The sequence below is a fragment of the Lepidochelys olivacea genome, assembly GCF_965140295.1.
Source record: "Lepidochelys olivacea isolate rLepOli2 genome assembly, chromosome: 1".
In the NCBI taxonomy this organism is placed as follows: domain Eukaryota; kingdom Metazoa; phylum Chordata; order Testudines; family Cheloniidae; genus Lepidochelys; species Lepidochelys olivacea.
The window spans coordinates 82,389,580-82,412,957 of record NC_140411.1 but is presented as its reverse complement, the minus strand read 5'-3'; the positions used below and the strand labels follow the sequence as shown (position 1 = coordinate 82,412,957).

Sequence of the window (23,378 nt, the reverse complement as noted above, 5' to 3'; positions counted from 1 at the left end):
GATTTAAAAATTCAAATATTACCCCTCAACCTGAACCTCATTCAAATGGGTATTTTGGAGTAGTGCCCATTCCTACTTTGTTACTGGTTGCTAGGGTCAGGAGCAGGTGGGCCTTTTATGTTTGAATTTAAATTCATTCAAAAATTGCCTTTAAAACTCATGTTCTCTTTCCTACCTCCACTTATTCACGGTCCCTTCTTCCTCACATTTCTTCTCTCTCCTTTTGTTCTTTTGAAGGCACACATTGCTGCTTTTTAATGAGCACCTACAAAGGAAAGTACAGTAAAGAGAGGGTATGGGAATTGAGTAGGAGAAAATAAGCTGAGTATTGTTTCCTATTCTTAATACACTTTTTAGCAACTGAAACTGTTCTCAATGGTATTTCCTCTGGTGGCTGGAGCTCAATAAACCAGGAGCTTTGATCATGTAACTTACTCATTATGACAGGTTTCTTCTTTTAATTTAGAGAGTATATTCATCTTAATAAGTATTCCTTTAAAAAGTGTGTTAGACATTTTTTTACTTGGGCTTCATTTCTGTAAAATTTCTGAGGTTTTGAATCATCTTTTTGATACAGGAACTGTGTATAGTAATTTGCCTAAAAGACCTAACCAGCATTGTTGACATCAAAACATCAAGCCGACCTGCCATGATTGGCAGTTTGACAGATGGGTCTACAGAAACCTTCTGGGAGTCAGGAGATGAAGACAAAAATAAAACTAAGAACATCACAATTAATTGTGTCAAAGGAATCAATGCTCGCTATGTCTCTGTTCATGTAGACAACTCACGAGATCTTGGGGTAAGAAAAAAATTGTCTGTCTTCACTAAAAGTGCATAGCCAGGGCCTTGTGTATTATTCAGTCACAGATTTTATTGGTGTCTTCCTCCCCACCACTTTTGCCATCCTGTTTGGTTCAGAATTCTACTCCAGAATCTAAATCTCATTTTGAGACATTAAGTTTCTACTTTTTTTGGTTATGAAGAAAAGCTTCCAAACATAAACAGAATGTAAAGTAAGCCTCATTCTCAGTGGGTTGTTACCTCTTGAAACCTAATTATTAGAATTTAAATATCCATATTATTAACTGTTTTCCTGCTAACTGTTTTTTGAAAAAACATCCACTTGGAGAGTTTGTTCCTACAATCCCAAATGGCATCCTTTGCCTCCCCAAGTACCAGAAGATCATGACTGTCTCCTGTCCTATTGCCACAATTTCTACTTTTTCTCCTGAAAACTGACACATTATTTGTAACACACTGAATGTTTAAATTTAGGGGCTGTGTTAAATACATTGGACTTAATATAAAATTAAACGATACAAGGAGTACTGCACTGATTTATTGAATTTAAAGCCTCAACTTTTTAGTAGATCTGAAGCTGCTGTGGTATAGAATCATAGAATATCAGGGTTGGAAGGGAGCTCAGGAGGTCATCTGGTCCAGCCCCCTGCTCAAAGCAGGACCAATCCCCAACTAAATCATCCCAGCCAGGGCTTTGTCAAGCCTGATCTTAAAAACTTCAAAGGAAGGAGATTCCACCACCTCCCTAGGTAACTCATTCCAGTGCTTCATCACCTTCCTAGTGGAAAAAGTTTTTCCTAATATCCAACCTAAACCTCCCCCACTGCAACTTGAGACCATTACTCCTTGTTCTGTCATCTGCTACCACTGAGAACAGTCTAGATCCATCCTCTTTGGAACCACTTCTCAGGTAGTTGAAAGCAGCTATCAAATCCCCCCTCATTCTTCTCTTCTGCAGACTAAACAATCCCAGTTCCCTCAGCCTCTCCTCATAAGTCATGTGTTCCAGTCCCCTAATCATTTTTGTTGCCCTCCACTGGACGCTTTCCAATTTTTCCACATCCTTCTTGTAGTGTGGGGCCCAAAACTGGACACAGCACTCCAGATGAGGCCTCACCAATGTCAAATAGAGGGGAACGATCATGTCTCTCGATCTGCTGGCAGTACCCCTGCTTATGCAGCCCAAAATGCCATTGGCCTTCTTGGCAATGAGGGCACACTGCTGACTCATATCCAGCTTCTCTTCCACTGTAACCCCTAGGTCCTTTTCCACAGACCTGCTGCCTAGCCATTCAGTCCCTAGTCTGTAGCGGTGCATGGGATTCTTCCATCCTAAGTGCAGGACTCTGCACTTGTCCTTGTTGAAACTCATCAGATTTCTTTTGGCCCAATCCTCTAATTTGTCTGGGCCCTTTGTATCCTATTCCTATCCTCCAGCGTATCTACCTCTCCCCCCAGTTTAGAGTCATCTGCAAACTTGCTGAGGGTGCAATCCATGCCATCCTCCAGATCATTAATGAAGATATTGAACAAAACCGGCCCCAGGACCAACCCTTGGGGCACTCCGCTTTATACCAGCTGCCAACTAGACATGGAGCCATTGATCACTACTCGTTGAGCCTGACAGTCTAGCCAGCTTTCTCTCCACCTTATAGTCCATTCATCCAGCCCATACTTCTTTAACTTGCTGGCAAGAATACTGTGGGAGATCATGTCAAAAGCTTTGCTAAAGTCAAGGAATAACACGTCCACTGCTTTCCCCTCATCCACAGAGCCAGTTATCTCGTCACAGAAGGCAATTAGATTAGTCAGGCATGACTTGCCCTCGGTGAATCCATGCTGACTGTTCCTGATCACTTTCCTCTCCTCTAAGTGCTTCAGAATTGATTTCTTGAGGACCTGCTCCTTGATTTTTTCCAGGGACTGAGGTGAGGCTGACTGGCCGGTAGTTCCCCAGATCCTGCTTCTTCCCTTTTTTAAAGATGGGCACTACGTTAGCTTTTTTCCAGCCGTCCAGGACCTACCCTGATCGCCATGAGTTTTCAAAGATAATGGCCAATGGCTCTGCAATCACATCCGCCAACTCCTTTAGCACTCTCCCATGCAGCACATCCAGCCCCATGGACCTGTGCTCGTCCAGCTTTTCTAAATAGTCCCAAACCACTTCTTTCTCCACAGAGGGCTGGTCACCTCCTCCCCATGCTGTGCTGCCCAATGCAGTAGTCTGGGAGCTGAACTTGTTCGTGAAGACAGAGGCAAAAAAAGCATTGAGTACATTAGCTTTTTCCACATCCTCTGTTACTAGGGTGCCTCCCTCATTGAGTAAGGGGCCCACACTATCCTTGACTTTCTGCTTGTTGCTAACATACCTGAAGAAACCCTTCTTGTTACTCTTAACATCTCTTGCTAGCTGCAACTCCAAGTGTGATTTGGCCTTCCTGATTTCACTCCTGCATGCCTGAGCAATATTTTTATATTCCTCCCTGATCATTTTTCCAATCTTCCACTTCTTGTAAGCTTTTTTTTGTGTTTAAGATCAGCAAGGATTTCACTGGTAAGTCAAGCTGGTCGCCTGCCATATTTACTAATCTTTCTACACATCGGGATGGTTTGTTGCTGTAACCTCAATAAGGATTCTTTAAAATACAGCCAGCTCTCCTGGACTTCTTTCCCTCTCATGTTGTTCTCCCAGGGGATCCTGCCCATTAGTTCCCTGAGGGAGTCAAAGTCTGCTTTTCTGAAGTCCAGGGTCAGTATTCAGCTGCTCTCCTTTCTTCCTTGTGTCAGGATCCTGAACTTGACTATTTCATGGTCACTGCCTCCCAGGTTCCCATCCACTTTTGCTTCCCCTACTAATTCTTCCTGGTTTGTGATCAGCAGGTCAAGAAGAGCTCTGCCCCTAGTTAGTTCCTCCAGCACTTGCACCAGGAAATTGTCCCCTACACTTCCAAAAATTTCCTGGATTGTCTGTGCACCTCTGTATTGCTCTCCCAGCAGATATCAGGGTGATTGAAGTCTCCCATGAGAACCAGGTTGTGCGATCTAGTAACTTCTGTCAGTTGCTGGAAGAAAGCGTTGTCCACCTCATCCCCCTGGTCTGGTGGTCTATAGCAGACTCCCACCACGACATCACCCTTGTTGCTCACACTTCTAAACTTAATCCAGAGACTCTCAGGTTTTTCTGCAGTTTCATACTGGAGCTCTGAGCAGTCATACTGCTCTCTTAGATACAATGCAACTCCCCCACCTTTTCTGCCCTGCCTGTCCTTCCTGAACAGTTTATATCCATCCATGACAGTACTCCAGTCATGTGAGTTATCCCACCAAGTCTCTGTTATTCCAGTCACATCATAATTTGTTGACTATGCCAGGACTTCCAGTTCTCCCTGCTTGTTTCCCAGGCTTCTTGCATTTGTGTATAGGCACTTGAGATAACTCGCTGATCGTCCCTCTTTCTCAGTATGAGGCAGGAGCCCTCCCCTCTCGTGCTTTCCTGCTCATGCTTCCTCCTGGTATCCCACGTCCCCACTTACCTCAGGACTTTGTTCTCCTCCCCCCGGTGAACCTAGTTTAAAGCCCTCCTCACTAGGCTAGCTAGCCTGCTTGCGAAGGTGATCTTCCCTCTCTTCGTTAGGTGGAGCGTCTCTGCCTAGCACTCCTCCTTCTTGGAACACCATCCTGTGGTCAAAGAATCCAAAGCCTTCTCTCCGACACCACCTGCATAGCCGTTCATTGACTTCCACAATTTGACGGTCTCTACCCAGGCCTTTTCCTTCCACGGGGAGGATGGATGAGAACACCACTTGCGCCTCAAACTCTTTTATCCTTCTTCCCAGAGCCACGTAGTCTGCAGTGATATGTTCAATGTCATTTTTGGCAGTATCATTGGTACTCACGTGGAAAAGCAGGAAGTGGTAGCTATCCGAGGGCTTGATGAGTCTCGGCAGTCTCTCCGTCACATCGTGAATCCTAGCTCCTGGCAAGCAGCAGACTTCTCGGTTTTTCCGGTCGGGGCGGCAGATAGATGACTCAGTACCCCTGAGGAGAGAGTCCCCGACCAACACCACCCACCTCCTTCTCTTGGGAGCGGTGGTCGTGTAACCCCCATCCCCTGGACAGTGCATCTCATGCCTTCCAATCAGTGGAGTCTCCTTCTGTTCCCTTCCCTCAGATGTATCATCTAGTCCACTCTCCACATTAGTACCTGAGGAGAGAACATGAAAATGGTTGCTTACCTGTATCTGCGTTGCTTGTACATGGACTCCCTTTCTTCTTCTGGTGGTCACATGCTGCCAAATTTCTTCACCATCCTTCTGTCCCCGCTGCGCAGCCTGCTATGAATCTTCAGAATGTTGTGTCTGTAGAAGCATAGAAGGTAGCTCTAGTCTGGTGTATGGAGTTCCCCAGAATCCAGCAGCATTGCCATGGAGTACACAGGGTGTTTGCATGTAGTATGTAACCATACTGGTAGATCTGTAATTGCAGTGTTTCGTATATGTCCTCATTTCAAGTGCACATAGTGATGCAAAAAGAAGAGGTTGCAGATTTAAATGGAACTTTTCTGCAATTCTTCATTGTCCTAAGTTTTCGATATAAAATCACTTTCATTTTTTTTTATTTATACACTTTCTTGTTTCTACTTTTGTATGTAATGAGAATTTTAGGTTGCCTTAGACATACAGATACCTTGTGTTTTAACTCCATTAATTCTGTCTCTCTGAAAAGGCACTCCATAATGTTAATATGGAAGAAATTACCCTAATGCTACTCACCTTCAGAATTAATTGTGGAGGTTTTTATTTGTCTTTTTGATTTTGCTTGTCTGTTGCAGAACAAAGTGACTTCAATTACTTTCTTGACTGGTAAAGCAGTAGAAGATCTTTGCAGAATAAAGCAGGTAACTGATTACAAATGTTGCTTCATGTAAAAATAACAGGTCTTGTTAATGATAAAAATAATAATCCTTTGTATGTATACCACACAGCCCATCTGAGGAAGTAGTTTACACGTGTTACCATAAATCTCAAAATGCTTCACAACTGTTTAACAAATAAAGCCTCACAACACCCTGGGAAGTTAATTACTTTTTTACATACAGAAAAATTGAACCCTAATGAGATTTCATGGCTTGTCAGAGTCTCATAGGAAGTCAGTTGCAAGCCAGTTTGCTTTAAACTTCATACCACGAGACCATCCTTTCTTGTTAAGATATTGTCATCACTTTTGAGTAATGCCCTTTCCATAGAAAGCTTTGTGTTAGACATTGTACGGGGGTGGGGGGTTTAATTGTGCAATTTGCACAATCTGCTCCTCTATTAATCTATGGTGATTTTGCAACAGCTGTCAGGACCATGAAACTTGATTACTGTAATTCCCTCCTGTGGAAACAAACTCCTAGCAGGAATTCTCTATCGCTTGTAGTTTCTTCAGAATACCACAGTATGTTTCCACACTGTTTTTGAGCAGTCATGATCATATTATGTCTGCCTTATATTGTTTACTGTAGCTTCGAAGAAAAAAATGGTAAACTGGCGTTGTTACCTTGATCCTACTAGTTGTTTAAGCACCGGCAACTTCTTTTTGAGTCTTGAACTAAGTGGAAGATCAGACACTTTCTATCTTTTAAGGCTCCTACTTTTTGTTTTATAAGCTAATGGGCAATAGTGTCCTTGATGTGTTGTGTGCCAGGATGTGCTACTCTCTCCTTATTGGCATCACTGTCAGTTCATCCCTCCACATTTGTAAACAACATCTAGAACCCTTTTCTTGCTAAACGTGTTTTTAGTATGACCATTATTGGCCATATAGAATCATAGAGCCACAGAAATGTAGGGCTGGAAAGAACCTCGAGAAGTTATCAAGTCCAACTTCCCTTTATTTGAGGTAAGACCCAGTAAATCTAGACCATCCCTGACAGGTATTTGTCCAACCTGTACTTAAAAACCTCCATTCCACAGCCTCCCTTGGAAACCTATTCCAGAGCTTAACTACCCTTATAGTTAGAAAAGTTTACCTCATATCTAACCTAAATCTTCCTTGCTTCAGATTAAGCCTATTACTACTTGTCCTTCCTTCAGGGTCCCCTCTCAGTCTTTCTCAAAACTAAACATGCCCAGTTTTTTAGCATTTCATCACAGGTTAGATTTTCTAAACCTTTTATTATTTTTGTTCCTCTCTGGACTCTCTCCAGTTTGTCCACATCTTTCCTGCAGTATGGCACCCTGAATTGGACACTGTATTCCAGCTGAGGTATCATTAGTGCTGAGTAAAGTGGGACGTTACCTCACCTATAGTGGTCACAGCTCATTTAACTAGGGCCCAGGCAACAGCGCACTTGACTGGTGCAGAGGCAAAAACAGTTGCTTTCTTGAGTCATGCCCCTATTTAGAACATGTGTAGGGCAGTTACCTGGTCCTCAATACATACATTTTCCCAGCACTACTCTCTTTTGGAGACATCCAAATGGGATGCTAAATTCTACAGGGTTGTCCCACAATCACTATGTAGATAGACTCCTAGCACTTACCTCCTACAATCTAGATCCCTGCTTGATAGACACAGTGAATACATATATGGATAAGCACTCAGAAGAAGAAACGGTTATTCACTCTACACATCTCAAAGAATTATAATTACTGTCAGGTTAGTTTCTTTTTGTGGATGACTTATCCAAACAGTATAATAATTATTGCTTTTCATTAACTTTTTTCTCCAGAGAACTTTGAATCTTGTTTTAAATGGAACCTAAATACTGTTTTCTGTGATTTAAAAAAAACACACTTGAGATGAAATCTTGGCTCCATTAAAAAGTAAATGGGATATTAGCCACTGACTTCAGTAGGGTCAGGATTTCAACCTGTATTTCTATTTTTTTTTTTTTGTCTGACACAGAATTTGAAAAATTAAGTGCTTTTAACCATGTTTTATATTTTAGACAACTACTTTTCTTACAGAAAGTGAAAGAACTTTACATCAAAGTGATTTACACGTTTATAAATTGCTGCTGAGAGCATGAAATAGACTCTGGTACAACTGGATAACCAACAAAAATGACTTTTTACTGATTTTTTTAAACTGGGCTTTAAAAGTGAGAAGAAAATGAATAGTTACGTGTCTTTTTTATTTATAATTTGAGACTTTGAAATCTTAACCTGTGAAGATTGGTAGTTTTATAGTAAAAAAAAGATTTGTAATCTTATGTTGTTCAGAACAGACATTTGTGTGTCACCTAAGCTATAATTGGTTTCTACACTGTATGCTGGATAATTTGTACCAATAACTCACCAGGAGTAAGTGACTCAGTTAGCCTGATACTGTGTTTCAAAGTCATATCTTTGTATTCCCGTTCATCAGGTTGATTTGGATTCAAGACACATTGGTTGGGTAACAAGTGAACTTCCTGGTGGAGATAATCACATCATCAAAATTGAATTGAAGGGCCCAGAGAACACACTAAGAGTTCGACAAGTGAAAGTACTAGGATGGAAAGATGGGGAAAGCATTAAAATTGCAGGCCAGATCTCAGCAAGTGTAGCTCAGCAAAGAAACTGTGAAGCTGAGACACTGCGAGTATTCCGCCTTATTACATCCCAGGTAGGACATTGCAACTATCTCATATGGTGAATCACTGGAGAACATGAAAGCTGCTGAGATTTATTTACTCATTCTTTTTAAAAAGAAGAAGGCTATTGTTTTTTTTTCTGTGTGGGGGGTGGTGATAGAGTGGTAGATAGCTATGGTAGAAAAGAACTTGAATTACTACTTCATACAGTGATTAAACATGCTGATGAAGTAAATTTCCTTCTGGAGCTTTTCCATTGTACTGATTTACAGTTGATTTGTTTCTTTTGCCTTTCTTTGGTTTAAACAATCCACTGTCCTGCAAAACCTCATTTCTTTACACTACCAACAACATACTACTTTATATTCCTCTCCCATGTTTTTTCCTCGTTCCTTCCTTTTGTCCACACCCGCTACCTCATTTAAAAAATATGCTGTATCTCTTTCTTGTTTATCTTGTCATTTTAGACTATAAACTTTTCAGGCGAGAGATTGTCTTTATTTGTGTTCAGACAGTACATAGCATAAAGATCCTGATCAGGGCCTTTCGGTGCTAATGGAATATAAATAATATAAATTCAGACATTTTGAATAACCATTGTGTGTGTTGGTGATGGATATTATCACAGAAATTGGAGAGCAAGCTAGACATTTTAAATGTAGAATGACAGGCTTTTTAAAACAGTGACATATTGTAATCGAATGTTAGCGGCTGAAATTTCTCTGATGCTGACTGCCAGTGCAGACTCCTCTTTACTATATTGTTGCCAGCAATCAGAAAATCTGATACATGGTCCACAAAACTAAGCAATGTTAATCTGTTTTAAACTACAAAGAGTGACTGTATAACCCTCCTTATTTTATCAGCTCGAAAAGTTTTATGTCCATATGAGCCTAGTTTTGAACTTTTGTTTAACCTTTGTTGTAACTTCTCACAGGTATTTGGAAAACTCATCTCTGGAGATGCTGAGCCAACCCCAGAACAAGAAGAAAAAACACTGCTGTCTTCCCCGGAAGGAGAAGAAAAAGTACACAATGTATTATTTATGTTTTACAATTATTATTTTACTGAAATAAGTTGTCCAAGATGTTTTTTCAGTCTATTTTGATTTTACTCATATCATAATAGATCCTCTTACTCAGATATTCTTTACATCCCAGCAATATTATACTGCTGCCATGGTCTATTTTTAAAAAAAACATAATTAGAGGGATTTTTGTGTGATTAATACTTTTGATGACTAGATTATAATTGTGGCTATAGGTTTTCATTAAAGAGTCTTTGTAATAATGGTACAAATCAGTGATACTCAGACAGGCTCGGGAGCTGCAAGTGGCTCTTTAATGTGTTTCCTGTGGCTCTTTGCAGCACATGATATTAAAAAACTGTGTGATTTAATTATTAATCAATCAGGATGCTTTTACTATGTTGTTAACTAGTTGTAGAATACTCTGTCAGTCAATTTGTTGTGAGAATAATATAATATACTATACATAGAGAGTGTGTAAATGAAATGAATTCACGCTGTGGCTCTTTTGAGTAATGACGACTGCTAATTTGGCTCCTGAACCACTGAGGTCTGAGTATCACTAGTACAAATCATACTAACAGTTATGGAAGTCAGACATCTGTCACAGTAAGCAGAAGAATCAAGTCTCTGAATTTTGTCTGTAACTACTCAGAGCTAATTACTTATTTATTGTAGGAGATGCTGGCACTCCCTCTTGCTGTTATACATTGTTTCTTGTTTTATTTAAACACTAAATCACATTGGTTTGCACAGGAATTTGGAATGGGGATCATTCTGGAGTTGAGGAAGCACTTGTTGCCCCATGAAAATAATTTGGCTAAGAGCAGCTGTCAAAAAATCACAATTTGCTGTCTGCATTGTGTACAATAGAGCTGTCTTGAGTCTTGCTGGTAAAATTTCTCAACAGTCAATCTATACTATCTTCCCCAGTGTCTCATTTGAGAATGCTATACAGAGCTAAATCTCCTGATAGGATGCACCACATGACTGCTGCCTCCATTGCTCCTCCCCTTTCTCCTCAAACAAAATAGCCTTTTGTTTATGAGCAGGTGTGCTGGGCTGGGAATTTGGAGAAGAGTTTTAGATCCATTCCCTTCTATGAACTGGTGTTAATAATTTTGTGCCCTAATTATTGAACAAGGTCTCATGGTCCACTGAGAGACTCTACAAGCTGGGAATAGAACCAAGGGATGAAATCTTCACCTTACTGAATTCATCACAAAAAATTCATTGGATACAGTGGGGTAAGGATTTCTTCCCTGCTCTCCAATATGGCGTACCCAAGTGTCACTGGGTTCTCTGCTCACTGCTGCGGCACCTTCTTGTGTGTCATTTGGGGAATAGTTGTCAATGAGTCTGATGCCCCCTCTTTCAGTTGCTCACCATGTGATCTCTCTCTCTCCCTCTTCATGACTCAGGGTGATCCCTCTGACTAGGTCATCATAGCTCTTCCTTTCTGGGGTATCAAAGTCCTAGTGGACAAACTGTCTGAGGCAGTCATGTTGTCTACTGTCCTCATTCTGCCACTTTCCCAGGGGCTGGTAGGGGAATCCGGACCCATCTACTACTCCAGGGACCCTATGTTTAGCACGCATGGTCTTCACAGTCCCAGACACTGTTTCCGTTTCCCTCGCCTCCTTCCTACCTTTCTTCTCTAGCTCTGCCCCCACTCTGGGTTATCAGTGGAGCTTCCTCTGATCCCTGTGGCTGTTTCACCCCTCTCAGGTTCTTGCAGGAGTCTGTATTCCAAGGATCTCAGGGCTTACTTCCTGCTAGAACTCCGCCCTTGTTGTTGCCATCCCCCCCCCTCCTCTCTAGGGAGTGCCTGTAAGTTCCTTCCTGCAGCCCCCTCTTACCACCAACTTCTCTCTGTGTGCCTGTCCCAGCTCCAGCCCCAGCTGGGCTTCATCAGTCATAAGGCCTTATCAGCCCTGGCTCTTCTTTAGGTGCAGCCTAGCAAAGGGTTAATTGGCTCTTTCTTCCTTCTTAGGCCTTGGGTGTGGTAGACACTCCATCACACCAAGTCTCATCCACTGCACCACACTGTCTATCAGAAGGATTAAGAAAAATCTGTTAAGATTTTGCCAAATTCTGTGCTTTCTTAAAAAAGACTACTCATGCATGTGTAACCCTCTGTTTCAGGGTGCTATGCATCCTCTTCCTAATGGCTGGTGTGCAGATGGTAATGGCTTATTCATGCTGCCAGATGTTCTAGTTAGTCCTTTTGCTGAAGTGGTAGAGTTTTGTGGTGAAGTGTAGAAGGTCCAAGGTTCAAACACTGCTGAAGATAAATGACAGGAGGTCTATTACAGTTGCATATGAGAAAATTTGGTTCTGTCTTTATTGCTTTTTGAAAAAGTCTAGGAAATTCCAAAGAGAGAAATGCCAGAGTTAAGGTCACCTGTGCAACCATAATTTTGTCCCCTCGTGCATATGCATTATTACATAGACTTTAATTGCATGATCACTTGCTATTTATTCCACAGGACCCCTGCTCACTCATCCATCCTTCCATTGTCATAGTAAAATCTGTTTAAAAATAGATATATTTTAAAAATCATGAAAATTGTGGAATTATGTATTATTGATCATGGCAAAGTTCAATCATATTAGAATTTAAAACTAATAGAAAGTGATGGGCTCGTGACTGGTAATAGCATTTGGAATCTTTCATTACCATATTGCTGGTTTAAAGCTGTCCCAGTTCCTAGTAACTTAAAAGTATAGTTTTCATTGGATGCTTTTTAAGTGGCCTAGGCCCACTTGAAAAGATTTGCTTTTAGTCCAGTGAGCAAGTTATTTTTTATGACTCCTTAAAGTAGTTCATCCAGAACGGGGTTAAGGCCCAGTGGCAAGGCAGGACTTCTGTTTCCAGTGTTGTCAGTTCAGCACATTTCACAAGTGCTAAATTAACTGCAGATGATTTATGGTAGATCCTGAAAAATACATTGTCTGATTTTTGTTGCCTTTACGTATTATAAATCATGGAATTTTATTTTTATTTTCATTGTTGAGTTTCTCCTTCTGGAGACATTTAATTTAAAATACGTAAAGATCGTAAAACTGGTCCGTGTTACGTTAGTTTCTAAAGACTTAATCATTGGTGATCAGTATTAAGTTGAATTCATAAGGGTAGGTCTTAGAAGACAGAATTTCATTTGTCTGAGCTTGCTGGAGATGTATCTGCGTATCTGTACTCTGACCTTTTATATTTTACTTATATACCAGGAAGGAAAGAAGCACAGCTGACCTGTGTCAGTTTTCCTAATTGATTTATCTTGGCTACATAACATTATGCTATACATCAGTATGTTACAAAAATCTGTTCACTTTCAGCATAGAATAGATTGACATTCCACATTCATTGGTGTGAAAATACTTTAGAAAGTCTTAATCTAATGTTATTTCTGCTTCTTATAAAGGCAACTTCAGATGCAGATCTGAAAGAGCACATGGTTGGAATCATATTCAGCAGGAGCAAACTGACAAATTTACAAAAACAGGTTTGTGTAATACAGTTCTTGAGGTGTTAAATGTTTATCTTAAATTGTAGCTACTGGAAAAGAGCATAATTATAAATCTTTTTGTTGTTTGACATTTTTTTACTTGAGTATTTTTCATCCTTAATAGTATTTGCCATACCTAAGGCTCTGTTTCCCTTATAAATTACATCTTTAAAGATTTATAATTTGGCTTTAAAATTTAGCAGTGAACTGTAACTAAAAATAAAATTTTATCCTGTGAACCTTCATTTAAATTTATAGTTAAGTGGAATACAAGTTGTCTTGTGTTTACTACTAATAGTTAATGCTGTCATACCTCGTTCAATTTTCAGATGAGTCTCAGCTGCCAATTTTGGGTACTTATTTAAAACACATTTTCCCTTTCCATGCCACCAAATAAAAGTTTAGATTTCTTAGATTATGGACAGGAACCAGCAAGGAGATCAGGGTTTGGGCTCTGAAACTACCCCATCCACAATGTCTTCAGATGTTTGGATCTGGGGTTTTGTTTAGCTTCATCTGTTTTTTATTTTATTTTTTTTTACTCAAACATAGAAAATTGGCTACTGTGCATCTGAGGTAACTTTAAGAAATTTCTTAAGATTTTTTATTTAACTAAATTCTCCTTTCACATAGTAAGATTAGAGAGGAACTAAGTGCCCATCTCCCATTTAATTTCAACAAGATTTAGGTGCCTGTTTCCCTTTTGCACCTTTGAAAAGCCAAGCCTTACAAGCTTTAAAATCTTTTAAATATGTTTACTTTTTTAACACATTATTGGGTAAATTATATGCATTTAATAATGTGTATGTATACATAACAATAAAGGTTTTTTATTGTCTCTAAGATTTCTTAAATATGTGGTTAGAAAAGAGATTATAAAGTGGTTTTAAGGAAGTATTCTCTTTTGGGAAGGTATATGTATCTTTTTGACTTCTAGTTGGGTGTTTTCCTGGATTTTAAAGAAAAACATAGTTAAGTGATATTGCCACAAACTCACAGAGTCCAGCAAATTCAGTATTATAGGTACATCTTTAGCCTTAATTTGCATTTATAATGGGGAGTAATAGAAAAAATCAGCAATATTTTATGGGCTTTTTTGGTTTACCATTGCAGTCTTGAAGGTGTTTTTGCATTTTTTTTTTTTTTTTTTAGTTCTTACTAAGCTACTGTGTGTGGGGCATTTGTTTGGTTAGGTATGTGCTCATATAGTCCAGGCCATCCGAATGGAAGCAACCCGCGTACGTGAGGAATGGGAGCATGCAATCTCTAGCAAGGAGAATGCCAACTCTCAGCCTAATGATGAAGATGCCTCTTCTGATGCTTATTGCTTTGAGCTGCTGTCCATGGTTCTGGCACTGAGTGGTTCCAATGTAGGTCGTCAATATCTGGCTCAGCAGCTGACTCTACTCCAGGATCTCTTTTCACTACTGCATACTGCCTCTCCCAGGGTACAGAGACAGGTGAGTGTGCTAACTACTCCTTATTTCTTGAAGTACTTCCAGCAAAATAATCCAGTGCTAAAAATTAGATCATAACGGGCTTGACAGTACAGAGTGTATGCGAATTGATTTTTATTCAATTTAGTTGTTTGCCTCATTTCTGATTTTTATTAAACAAAATATGTGTGTATAATTTTCACTGTCAAATTCAAAATGTCCTCAAATATGAGATATGAAATAGTCTCAAATAAAATAAAAGCATACTTTTGTAGTGTGACTACATATGGAGGACAGTTAGCCTGAATAGAAAATGATTCAAAAAGTTATGAGCATTTGAAAACAGGGATTATAGTAGAATCTGGTTTTGCAATCAGAACTATGACATCTGTTGGCCACTCAGTATATAGTCCCAGCTGTCTGTGGACAGTATTGCTGCTCAGGATCTCACTCTGCATCCCCACCCATCTCATCTCAAAAGGTTTGCGATGCGAGCCTTTTATGGCAATGTGAACTGCCTTGTACAAAATTTACACCAATGGACATTCTCTCCAGATTAGCACAGGGATCTAATGGTCTCTTTGCATTATTATGTGACAGGCCCATAGAGGAGAGGGAGAATCACTTGTTTTAAATACAAAAATATTTGCAATACAGATTAATACAGCTCAATAGCCCTTTTAATATGAAAAGAATTATTTTCTCCATTCATCATTTTTTTTCAGATACGTTGCAAAGATAGTATCTTACCAAGAAAAGACACACAGGAAATATGTGCAAATAACATGAAGAAAAGTGCAATATTATGTAAAGAAAGTCCACAAACTAATAGGCAGTTCTAACAATCATCAATTCAACACAACCTTTAAACTGTGAGCAAAACTGGTTTAAGACAATCTGGGGACCTACACCTATCATTAGAGGGAGTGCCCTCAGCTGCACCCCCTTTGCTCTGCCCTCATGAAGTGATCCTGTGGCATCAACCTCCTCCCCCAACTGGGACTGCTAGTGACAGACAGCACCCTGCCCTCTTCTAGAGCGGCTGGGGCAGCAGCATGGGGCTCCTTTTTTCTGCTACAGAAGTGATAGTGGGGTCCCTCTTCCCCTCATGGATAAAATGAGTGGTAGCAGACATCACCTCTTTCTCCTAGATTGGCAGAGGTGCCAGTAGGGGAACCCCCCATGTGTCTGAGTGTACCTGCTCAGGTGGGTGGAGGGCTGGCTGAGATAGTGGCACTTTTCCTGCCACAAACACAACTTTGTTTGGACAGTGTTGTCAAGAAGCAGTGAGTGTTGGAATTAACACCCCATTGATATTTATAGAGGAATTCATACCACTCTGAGCCAATTCTTTCACATTGTTTGCAGATTCAGGCAGACGCAAGTTGCACTTGTCACTTTTTCAAGCTTTTCCTCAAAATCATCAGTGCTAGAAGCTTAACTAAAAAGAAAACATAAAAGCTCTGATTCTGAAATTATTACACGTCTGTAGTTTCTTAGTGCCTATACCTTTATCTGGTCCTGTTAGTGAATGTAAAACAAGTGAAATCCATTTAAAAAATAGCTGTTTGAGTTGCTTGTTGTTACTTACAAAGAATGCTATCACACGGCAGTATTACAAAATTATTAAAATACAGGAAGCAGAAATTTTTCTTTAAAATCTTAGAACCATACTTCTTTAGACATAGCTACAGCAAAAATTATTGAAATTTGAAAACTGAAATTCTGTATGCAAGCAGCTCTTAATGAAGAACAGCGTCATTGCTGGGGACTGGTTGAGTGCTCCAGGCCAACAGCACTGCCTAATGGAGACGCTCCAGGATATACCGCTAATGGTCAGAGTCCAAAGGTCACTTTGCCTAGTGGCATTATCACAGGGTAGAATCGCCTACTGGAGAGAGTCCAAGGGCCACTTGTACTAGTGGCAATATTACACAGTAATGGCACACACTGACAAGAGTCCAAAGGCTGCTATGCCTGGTGGCAATATCACAGGGCCCAATAGCAAGTATGGGGTGGGTAGGAGAACCTGGCCCACCCTACTCAACCAGGTTCCAACCCTGAGCCCTTTGAAACAGTGTACCCTGACACAGCATTCAAGTCCTGATACCCCCAAGCGTGTTCCCTGGGTCCCTTCCTACCTTTATTCCAGTCCCTCTAATGTAGTCATCAGGTTGGACACGGGGTGATTCTTGTGTTCTCTCTGATTTGTCTCTGGAGTTTTCTCCACTGACAACAGCAAGTGGTCCCCTTCAGTTCCCATGGACAACTGGCTTCCCATGGCGCAGCTAGGAGGCTCAACCCTGGCAGCTTGGAGTCCTGGCAGCTTCCCGGCAGGAGGTTGCTGCAGCTGCTCTCCTCCTCAGTCAGCCTAAACTGAGTTGCGCTGCTCCCTTTTGAATATTCCCTCCATTGGGAGTTTGCCCAGCAGGGGTGAGTGGGCATGGCCTCTTGGGTCCAGGGCAGTTTGTTAACCCTCACCTCTCCAGTTCAGGGTTGGTACACCCCGTCATAGTCATAGCTAGGTTTGGAGGGGAATAAGAGATTGGCTGGTCGCTTCTGAATATTTGTACAATTTTAGCAGAGCTTACTGAATTGCTGCTCCCTTTATATCATCACTACCCTTTCTTTCTGCCCAACCCCCCAGTAACGTGGCTGCTGCTGGAACAATGTATGTGATTTAATGTTAATTTTATTTTATTGTGTCATTGAAATACAAGCAAAAAAAAAAGTTACCTGGTCATAAGCAATAGGAGAAAAGGTGGATACTGGTGTTTTTGGAGTCTATTCTCTGTTTTGCTACACTATGTAATACATCATACTGCATGTTACAAGCTTTTATTTAAAATAAAATAACCTGTTTCTGCGAAGATGATACCCTCATGTGTAAACAAATGTGTGTTGCCCACTTAACCTACCCTTGCAGAAACTATCTTCAGCCAGAAATAGTACTCCTATTAACTTCTGAGATAAAAAATTAATTGGCATCTAATATTAAGCACAATTTAGCATCTAATATAAAGCACAATATTTTATTTTTTCTGTTTCAAAATAAATTAAAAACACAAAACTAGGTCAGTGCAATGTTAAGGCTGTACAGTTTATAGCTTAAAATTTGAAAATCAGGAAATGGAGGAGTTAAGTTTCCAAAAGTAATTTTAACCTGGTCACATTGCAAATCCTTTGTACTTTATCTTTACATTTAACAACATAAACAGAAGTATATTAAAATAGAAACAGAGTAATATTTCCTGTAAGCAGTGTAGCCAACTTAACATTAAAGTTATAACCTAGTGTTGTGGTTTTTTTTTTTTTTTAATTTCATTGTGGTTTTTATTTTAACCAGGCAAACCAGTATTGTATTAGAATAGGGAAATTTATTTCACTATTGATAGTAGAAGTTTGTCTAGGTTTGAATGTTTTCCAAAGGCAAGAGATTTACAAAATTAATGAAAGGTAAGTTATTGGGGCAGGGAGAAATCTTGTTTAGTAAAATTGTGGCAGCTGAATGACCTCTACTGAAAAATGTTGATGTTAACTGCAACCAAAAATTGCAATTAGGTTTCTTTCCTTTGAGTTCCTGTAATAGCAGTTCTGTATCTGCTCAATACTTAAATGGAGCAAATTTAAACCAACTATAATAAGAGTACTTGTGGCACCTTAGAGACTAACAAATTTATTTGAGCATAAGCTTTCGTGGGCTACAGCCCACTTCATCGGATGCATAGAATGGAACATATAGTAAGAAGATATATATAGATATATACATAAGTACAGAGAACATGAAAAAGTAGAGTAAGAGGCTAATTAATTAAGATGAGCTATTATCAGCAGGAGAAAAAAACTGGAGAAAAAAAACTTTTGTAGTGATAATCAAGATGGCTGATTTAGACAGTTACAAGAAGGTGTGAGGATACTTAACATGGGGAAATAGATTCAATATGTGTAATGACCCAGCCACTCCCACTCCTGACATCAGGAATCATAACATTCAAAAACCAGTAGGAGAACACTTCAACCTCTCTGGCCACTCAGTAACAGTTTAAAGGTGGCAATTTTGCAACAGAAAAGCTTCAAAAACAGAATCCAACGAGAAACTGCTGAGCTTGAATTAATATGCAAACTAGATACCATTAACTTGTGTTTGAATAGAGACTGGGAGTGGCATCAGTCAGACCTAAAATGACCATTTAGTGCCTGGCTATTGCTTCTTACATCTCCCTACCTTCCTGTTAGTAAGTATTCTTAGTATACCACAGAGAGCTTTTGAAAGTCTCAAGCCTTAATTATGAATTTATATGCTGTGTTGCACTCTGTATTCCAGTGTAAGTAATCAGATTTTCAATATAGCAGCTTTTAGTTGCATTTGCATAAGGTACTTGGATACTCCTTTTTATTGCAATTTTCCTATAAGTAACTGCGTTAATAATAATTATGCTTGAAATTTATGTAGCACATTACAATTTACAAAGTATGGTACAAACATTACAACCTTTCTGAGAAAGATGATTTAGAAGTTAAAAAGTAGATTAACTGTTCTTATGAAAATGACGTACCAAAATAACTTATAAATAAGTAAAAGGTGCTTTTGAATATGGCTTTAAAATTCAGCTGTCTCCTTTAATTTTGTGTTGCTTTGGTTCTCCTCCTTAGGTCACATCATTATTAAGACGTGTTTTGCCAGAGGTGACCCCTAGTCGCTTGGCTAGTATCATAGGTGTGAAGTCTCTGCCACCAGCAGACATAAGTGATATTATTCACTCAACAGAAAAAGGAGATTGGAATAAGCTGGGTATCTTGGACATGTTCCTGGGGTGCATTGCCAAAGCACTCACTGTACAGCTAAAAGCCAAAGGAACCACTATAACTGGAACTGCTGGCACTGCTGCAGGCAAAGGAGTTACTACAGTTACACTTCCAATGATTTTCAATTCCAGGTTGGTAGAAGCTATATTTTTGTCAAGTTAAAGACAGACAAAAGCCAGAGATTTTAAAGTAAAATACACTCTTTATCTCTCCTTTTTATAATCTGAAAATAAATACTTTTACCCTACTATTAGAACTATTTAATTTGACATAAAGTGTTACTATGTTGATGATGTAAAAAGCAGGGTACTAAATAACTGTAATGTTCCTTTGATTACGTTTGAAATATACTAAGGCATTGCCTTTATTAATTTCATTTATCTTATTTATTATCTTTTGCAGCTATATTCGCCGAGGTGAAAGCCATTGGTGGATGAAGGGCTCAACTCCTACACAGATTTCAGAAATCATTATTAAGCTGATTAAGGACATGGCAGCAGTAAGTTTCCATGCTCTGAGTGTTACTTTGATGTTGAAACAGTTCTGATCACTGAACAGTTCATGTATTGTGTTTTTCCTGAGGAACCCTGCTTCATTCAATGCACTGTGAATGAGGTACAGGTCTCAGGAAGAGAATAGACGGCCTTTAGGTTAAGGCATTGAACTGGGACCAGTGAGAATTGGGTTCTGTCTCTGGCTTTGCCCAGATTTTCTGTATATTGTTGAATAAGTCACTTAGACAAAAATTTCAGAAGTAGCGGCTCACTTTGTTCCTCATTTGTTAGCTGGCCAATGTGAGACACCTAGAACCTGAGTTTTCAGGAGTGCTGAGCATTCACAATTCCATTTGAACTCAGAGGAAGTTGTTAGTTGCACAGCACCTCTAAAGTGTCTCTGGCAAGTTTAATTATTGAATTTTTAGTTTTTGAATGTTTGACTTTGCCAATGTATTATTGTTTTTATATATTTGTATGTAATTGTTTTAGGCAAAGGTGGTAGAGCCACCTATTGCTAAGGTTGCCCAACACTTCGCACTGTAAGACCCTATTTCCAGTTCCTTATTACTTTGGCAAACTGTGTATTACATCTATGACTTCTGACTATAGAAAAGGCTTGCTCAAAGAATGTCTGCTGGGTGACTGGTATGATGGTCCTAATAGTTTAAATGCTGCCTGCCAACAACTGTTTTCAGTGATTTATAATGGAATACCAGAAGCGTTTTTGGCTCTTGTGAGAGCTTGATCAACTTTGTGTTGCTATTCAGGTATCATCTTGTCTATAAATGAAGTTATTGTTGGGAATCTTTTGGATATAGTAGTGTAACCAGGCCTCCGTGGATCACAACTGAGAATACCAAATTCAGGACAAACTGCTGAGAAATAGGGCAGGTACACCCCAAAACTGGAGCTTATTCTCCCATGAGACATACCAAACCAGCAACAAAAGTAAACTTCTGTCTCACCACACTTGCTAACAAGAAGTCAGAACAGCAGTTTCCTTAGGCATTCCAGTCCTTGTATCACCACCAAAAACACTAGACGTAGAGATGAGTGGTTCTTTAAAACCGGTTTAATCAATTAAAGGTTCTTCTGATCCCAAAGGACCAGCCACACACCAAGGTCAATATACAACTCAGATCTTACCCAAAAATCATGCTGTTGCCAATCCTTTAGTATCTAAAATCTAAAGGTTTATTTATAAAAAGAAAGAAAGGTAAAAGTTAAAAATTGGTTAAAGAAATCAAATACATACAATAATTGCAAAGTTCTTGGTTCAGGCTTGTATCAGTGATGGAATAAACCGCTGGCTTGAGTCAAGTCTCTGGTTGCTTCCAAATCATTGGAAGGACCTCAGTCCCTGGGTTAGACTTCTCCCATTAGTATAAGTCCATGGTCCAGAGGTTTGAGCAGGAAAGAGGCAAAATGGAGGTGTTTCCAGGGCCTTTTATAGCTTCTGCCATGTGGAGAGAAACCCATTGTTTCAAACAAAGCCCTCAGCACAGCTAGTGGAAAGTCACAGGTGACAAGATAGTGTTTGGAGTCACATGGGAAAGTCACATGTCCATGCATGATTCTGCCTAGACACAATATAAGCCACTGCTTAAGCCTCAAACAGCACATTCACAGGAAAGTCCATTCAGTATAGAAGGGCATCTTCCATTGTGAATTAAATGTTCTTTTGATGGGCCACTCAATTTGAATAGACCTTCCAAGATGTGCAGGCTAAATACTTTGTGGGCGTTACCCCAGGAGCAAACATTTGAAATCTAGGTATAGAGCTTATACTCATAGCTTCAAATACAAAAATGATACATGCATACAAATAGCATAATCATATTCAGCAAATCATAACCTTTCCACAGACACCTTACTTGACAATCCTTGTTCAAGATTTGTTGCAAATATATAACAGTGGTTGCAGAAATTATCTATAACGTCACAAGTAGGTTGAAATATCTGTTGTGTTCCTGATGACTGAAGAGGCAGACTTGAATGTACAAGACTTCCAGATTATGTTGTCACAGGAGGAGGACTTCAGGATCGAGAATGTTTGTTGCAAGTGCAACTACTTTCAGTGTCTTTTGTCTCAGACTCATTTTTTTTAACTTCATTTCTACTCAAGAAAGATTTTTTAATGTTTGCAGGACATTTCATACATACAATGATGCATTTGGTCATTCTGATAGCATTTGGAAATGCATATTTCATTTAGCAGTACTTGCAAAATACAGATCCTTTTTTGTCTGTCTTTCACTGTGGAAATGACTCCATATGTTAGAAGAGGGTGTCACCATTTTTGCTGAGGGAGAAGAAAAATAATAAGAACTCCTCTATGCTGGGTGCATTTGGTTCTTCCTGTGAATCTCGGGGTCAGGACTCGGAGTCATGATCCATTCCAGACCCTTGAGATTCAACATGAGCACATACAGATGTTTTTGGGTGTGATTCAGAGGTGGACCAGCTGGATACCTTGCAGCCAGCTCACGTGGCATGTCAGGGGAGGCCAGGGAGGCTCGCTGGGCAGAGGCCTCATAACAACTTCCAGAGGACATGGAGGGGAGGTAGACAGGGAGCACCCTCCCACAGGATCTGCTTGAGGAAAGCAAAAGAAGCAGAAGGGAAGGCTGCCCTCACCTCCTGGAGCACGAGACGGGACACATGGGGTGGGACAGCCCAAGCATGATGGGATCTACCCAATCCTTGCATTCGTAGTCCAGGAGTTCTCCAATTCTGGTAGTGCCAGCCAAGACCAACCTCCAGGGCACCAAGGGGGACTCCGCCACCTGCACATCAAGGTGTGGGTTGTATTTCAGACAGGCTTCCATCTAGAACTGGGGATATCTTTTAGTCATCTGACTTCCTTAAAATATTGGGAATTAATCTTTATCACTTTTAGCATTTTTCTCTACACCAGTTTAGTCACTGATGGAACTTTCCTGAATAAGGTCAATCCTTTTATTGAAGTTGAGCTGATTACAGATCCATAGTTAAGATTACATTACAGATTTCATTTTGACTGTACAAATAGTTCAAATTATCTGGTCAGTCTGTGGTGTTTAGAGAGAAATAAGAAATGTAAATTACAGATGAGGAAGTTTGATGTATTCGCATTTCTGGTGTATTGAAAACGGAGCTTAGGAGGTTAGTGGAATTACTATTTTATTTCCTAAGGATAGCTCAAAAATCTATTTGTTTCAAGGCAGATTTTCACCTTTTTTCAGACCCCTCCAGCACATAAATTATAATATAGAAATGCATGGAATTTGTTTTATTAGTTAATGGGTACCTAAGGATGGGAAGAATGTGTGTTAGCTACTATATTTTACAAAAATGCATCATTTCCCTGTTAATGAAAGGTAAGTACATCAGTTTTAAGCCACTGGATTTGTAAATGTCTACATTACATCTGAGAACATTGATGAAATAACTTTATACATCAATATTATTTTCAATTTTTAAAATGTTAGTAACAGGACACAGCTGTTTTACTTTCACCTATATATGGGACACACAGTTTTGAAGAGTATTTATAATTGTGGTTTTATGTATTACTTTCATATATACACTTCCTCTGTCTGTCACCTTCAGCTGTGCTGGACAGAGAGGGAGCTGTGTGTGAGGGGCCTGCTCTTTCTTGGACTCTTGAAACAAGTTGCCCTTTGCCCAGCCCTCAAGGGACAGGCTTGGAGGGTTGTCCCTAAAACTGAACTTGCACTGTAATGCAAACATTGAACT

At 39.7% G+C, this 23,378-nt stretch overlaps 1 protein-coding gene across 1 annotated transcript in view; it reads left to right on the top strand.

Moving 5' to 3' along the window:
• Positions 1–23,378, top strand: part of MYCBP2 (MYC binding protein 2) — a 412,169-nt gene that overhangs the window by 363,916 nt on the left and 24,875 nt on the right. The window contains exons 68-75 of the mRNA XM_084646996.1: positions 578–802; positions 5,636–5,701; positions 8,158–8,397; positions 9,303–9,401; positions 12,818–12,898; positions 14,095–14,361; positions 18,991–19,274; positions 19,546–19,642. Coding sequence (XP_084503122.1) covers positions 578–802; positions 5,636–5,701; positions 8,158–8,397; positions 9,303–9,401; positions 12,818–12,898; positions 14,095–14,361; positions 18,991–19,274; positions 19,546–19,642 — 1,359 coding nt within the window. The remainder of the gene's footprint in view (positions 1–577; positions 803–5,635; positions 5,702–8,157; positions 8,398–9,302; positions 9,402–12,817; positions 12,899–14,094; positions 14,362–18,990; positions 19,275–19,545; positions 19,643–23,378) is intronic.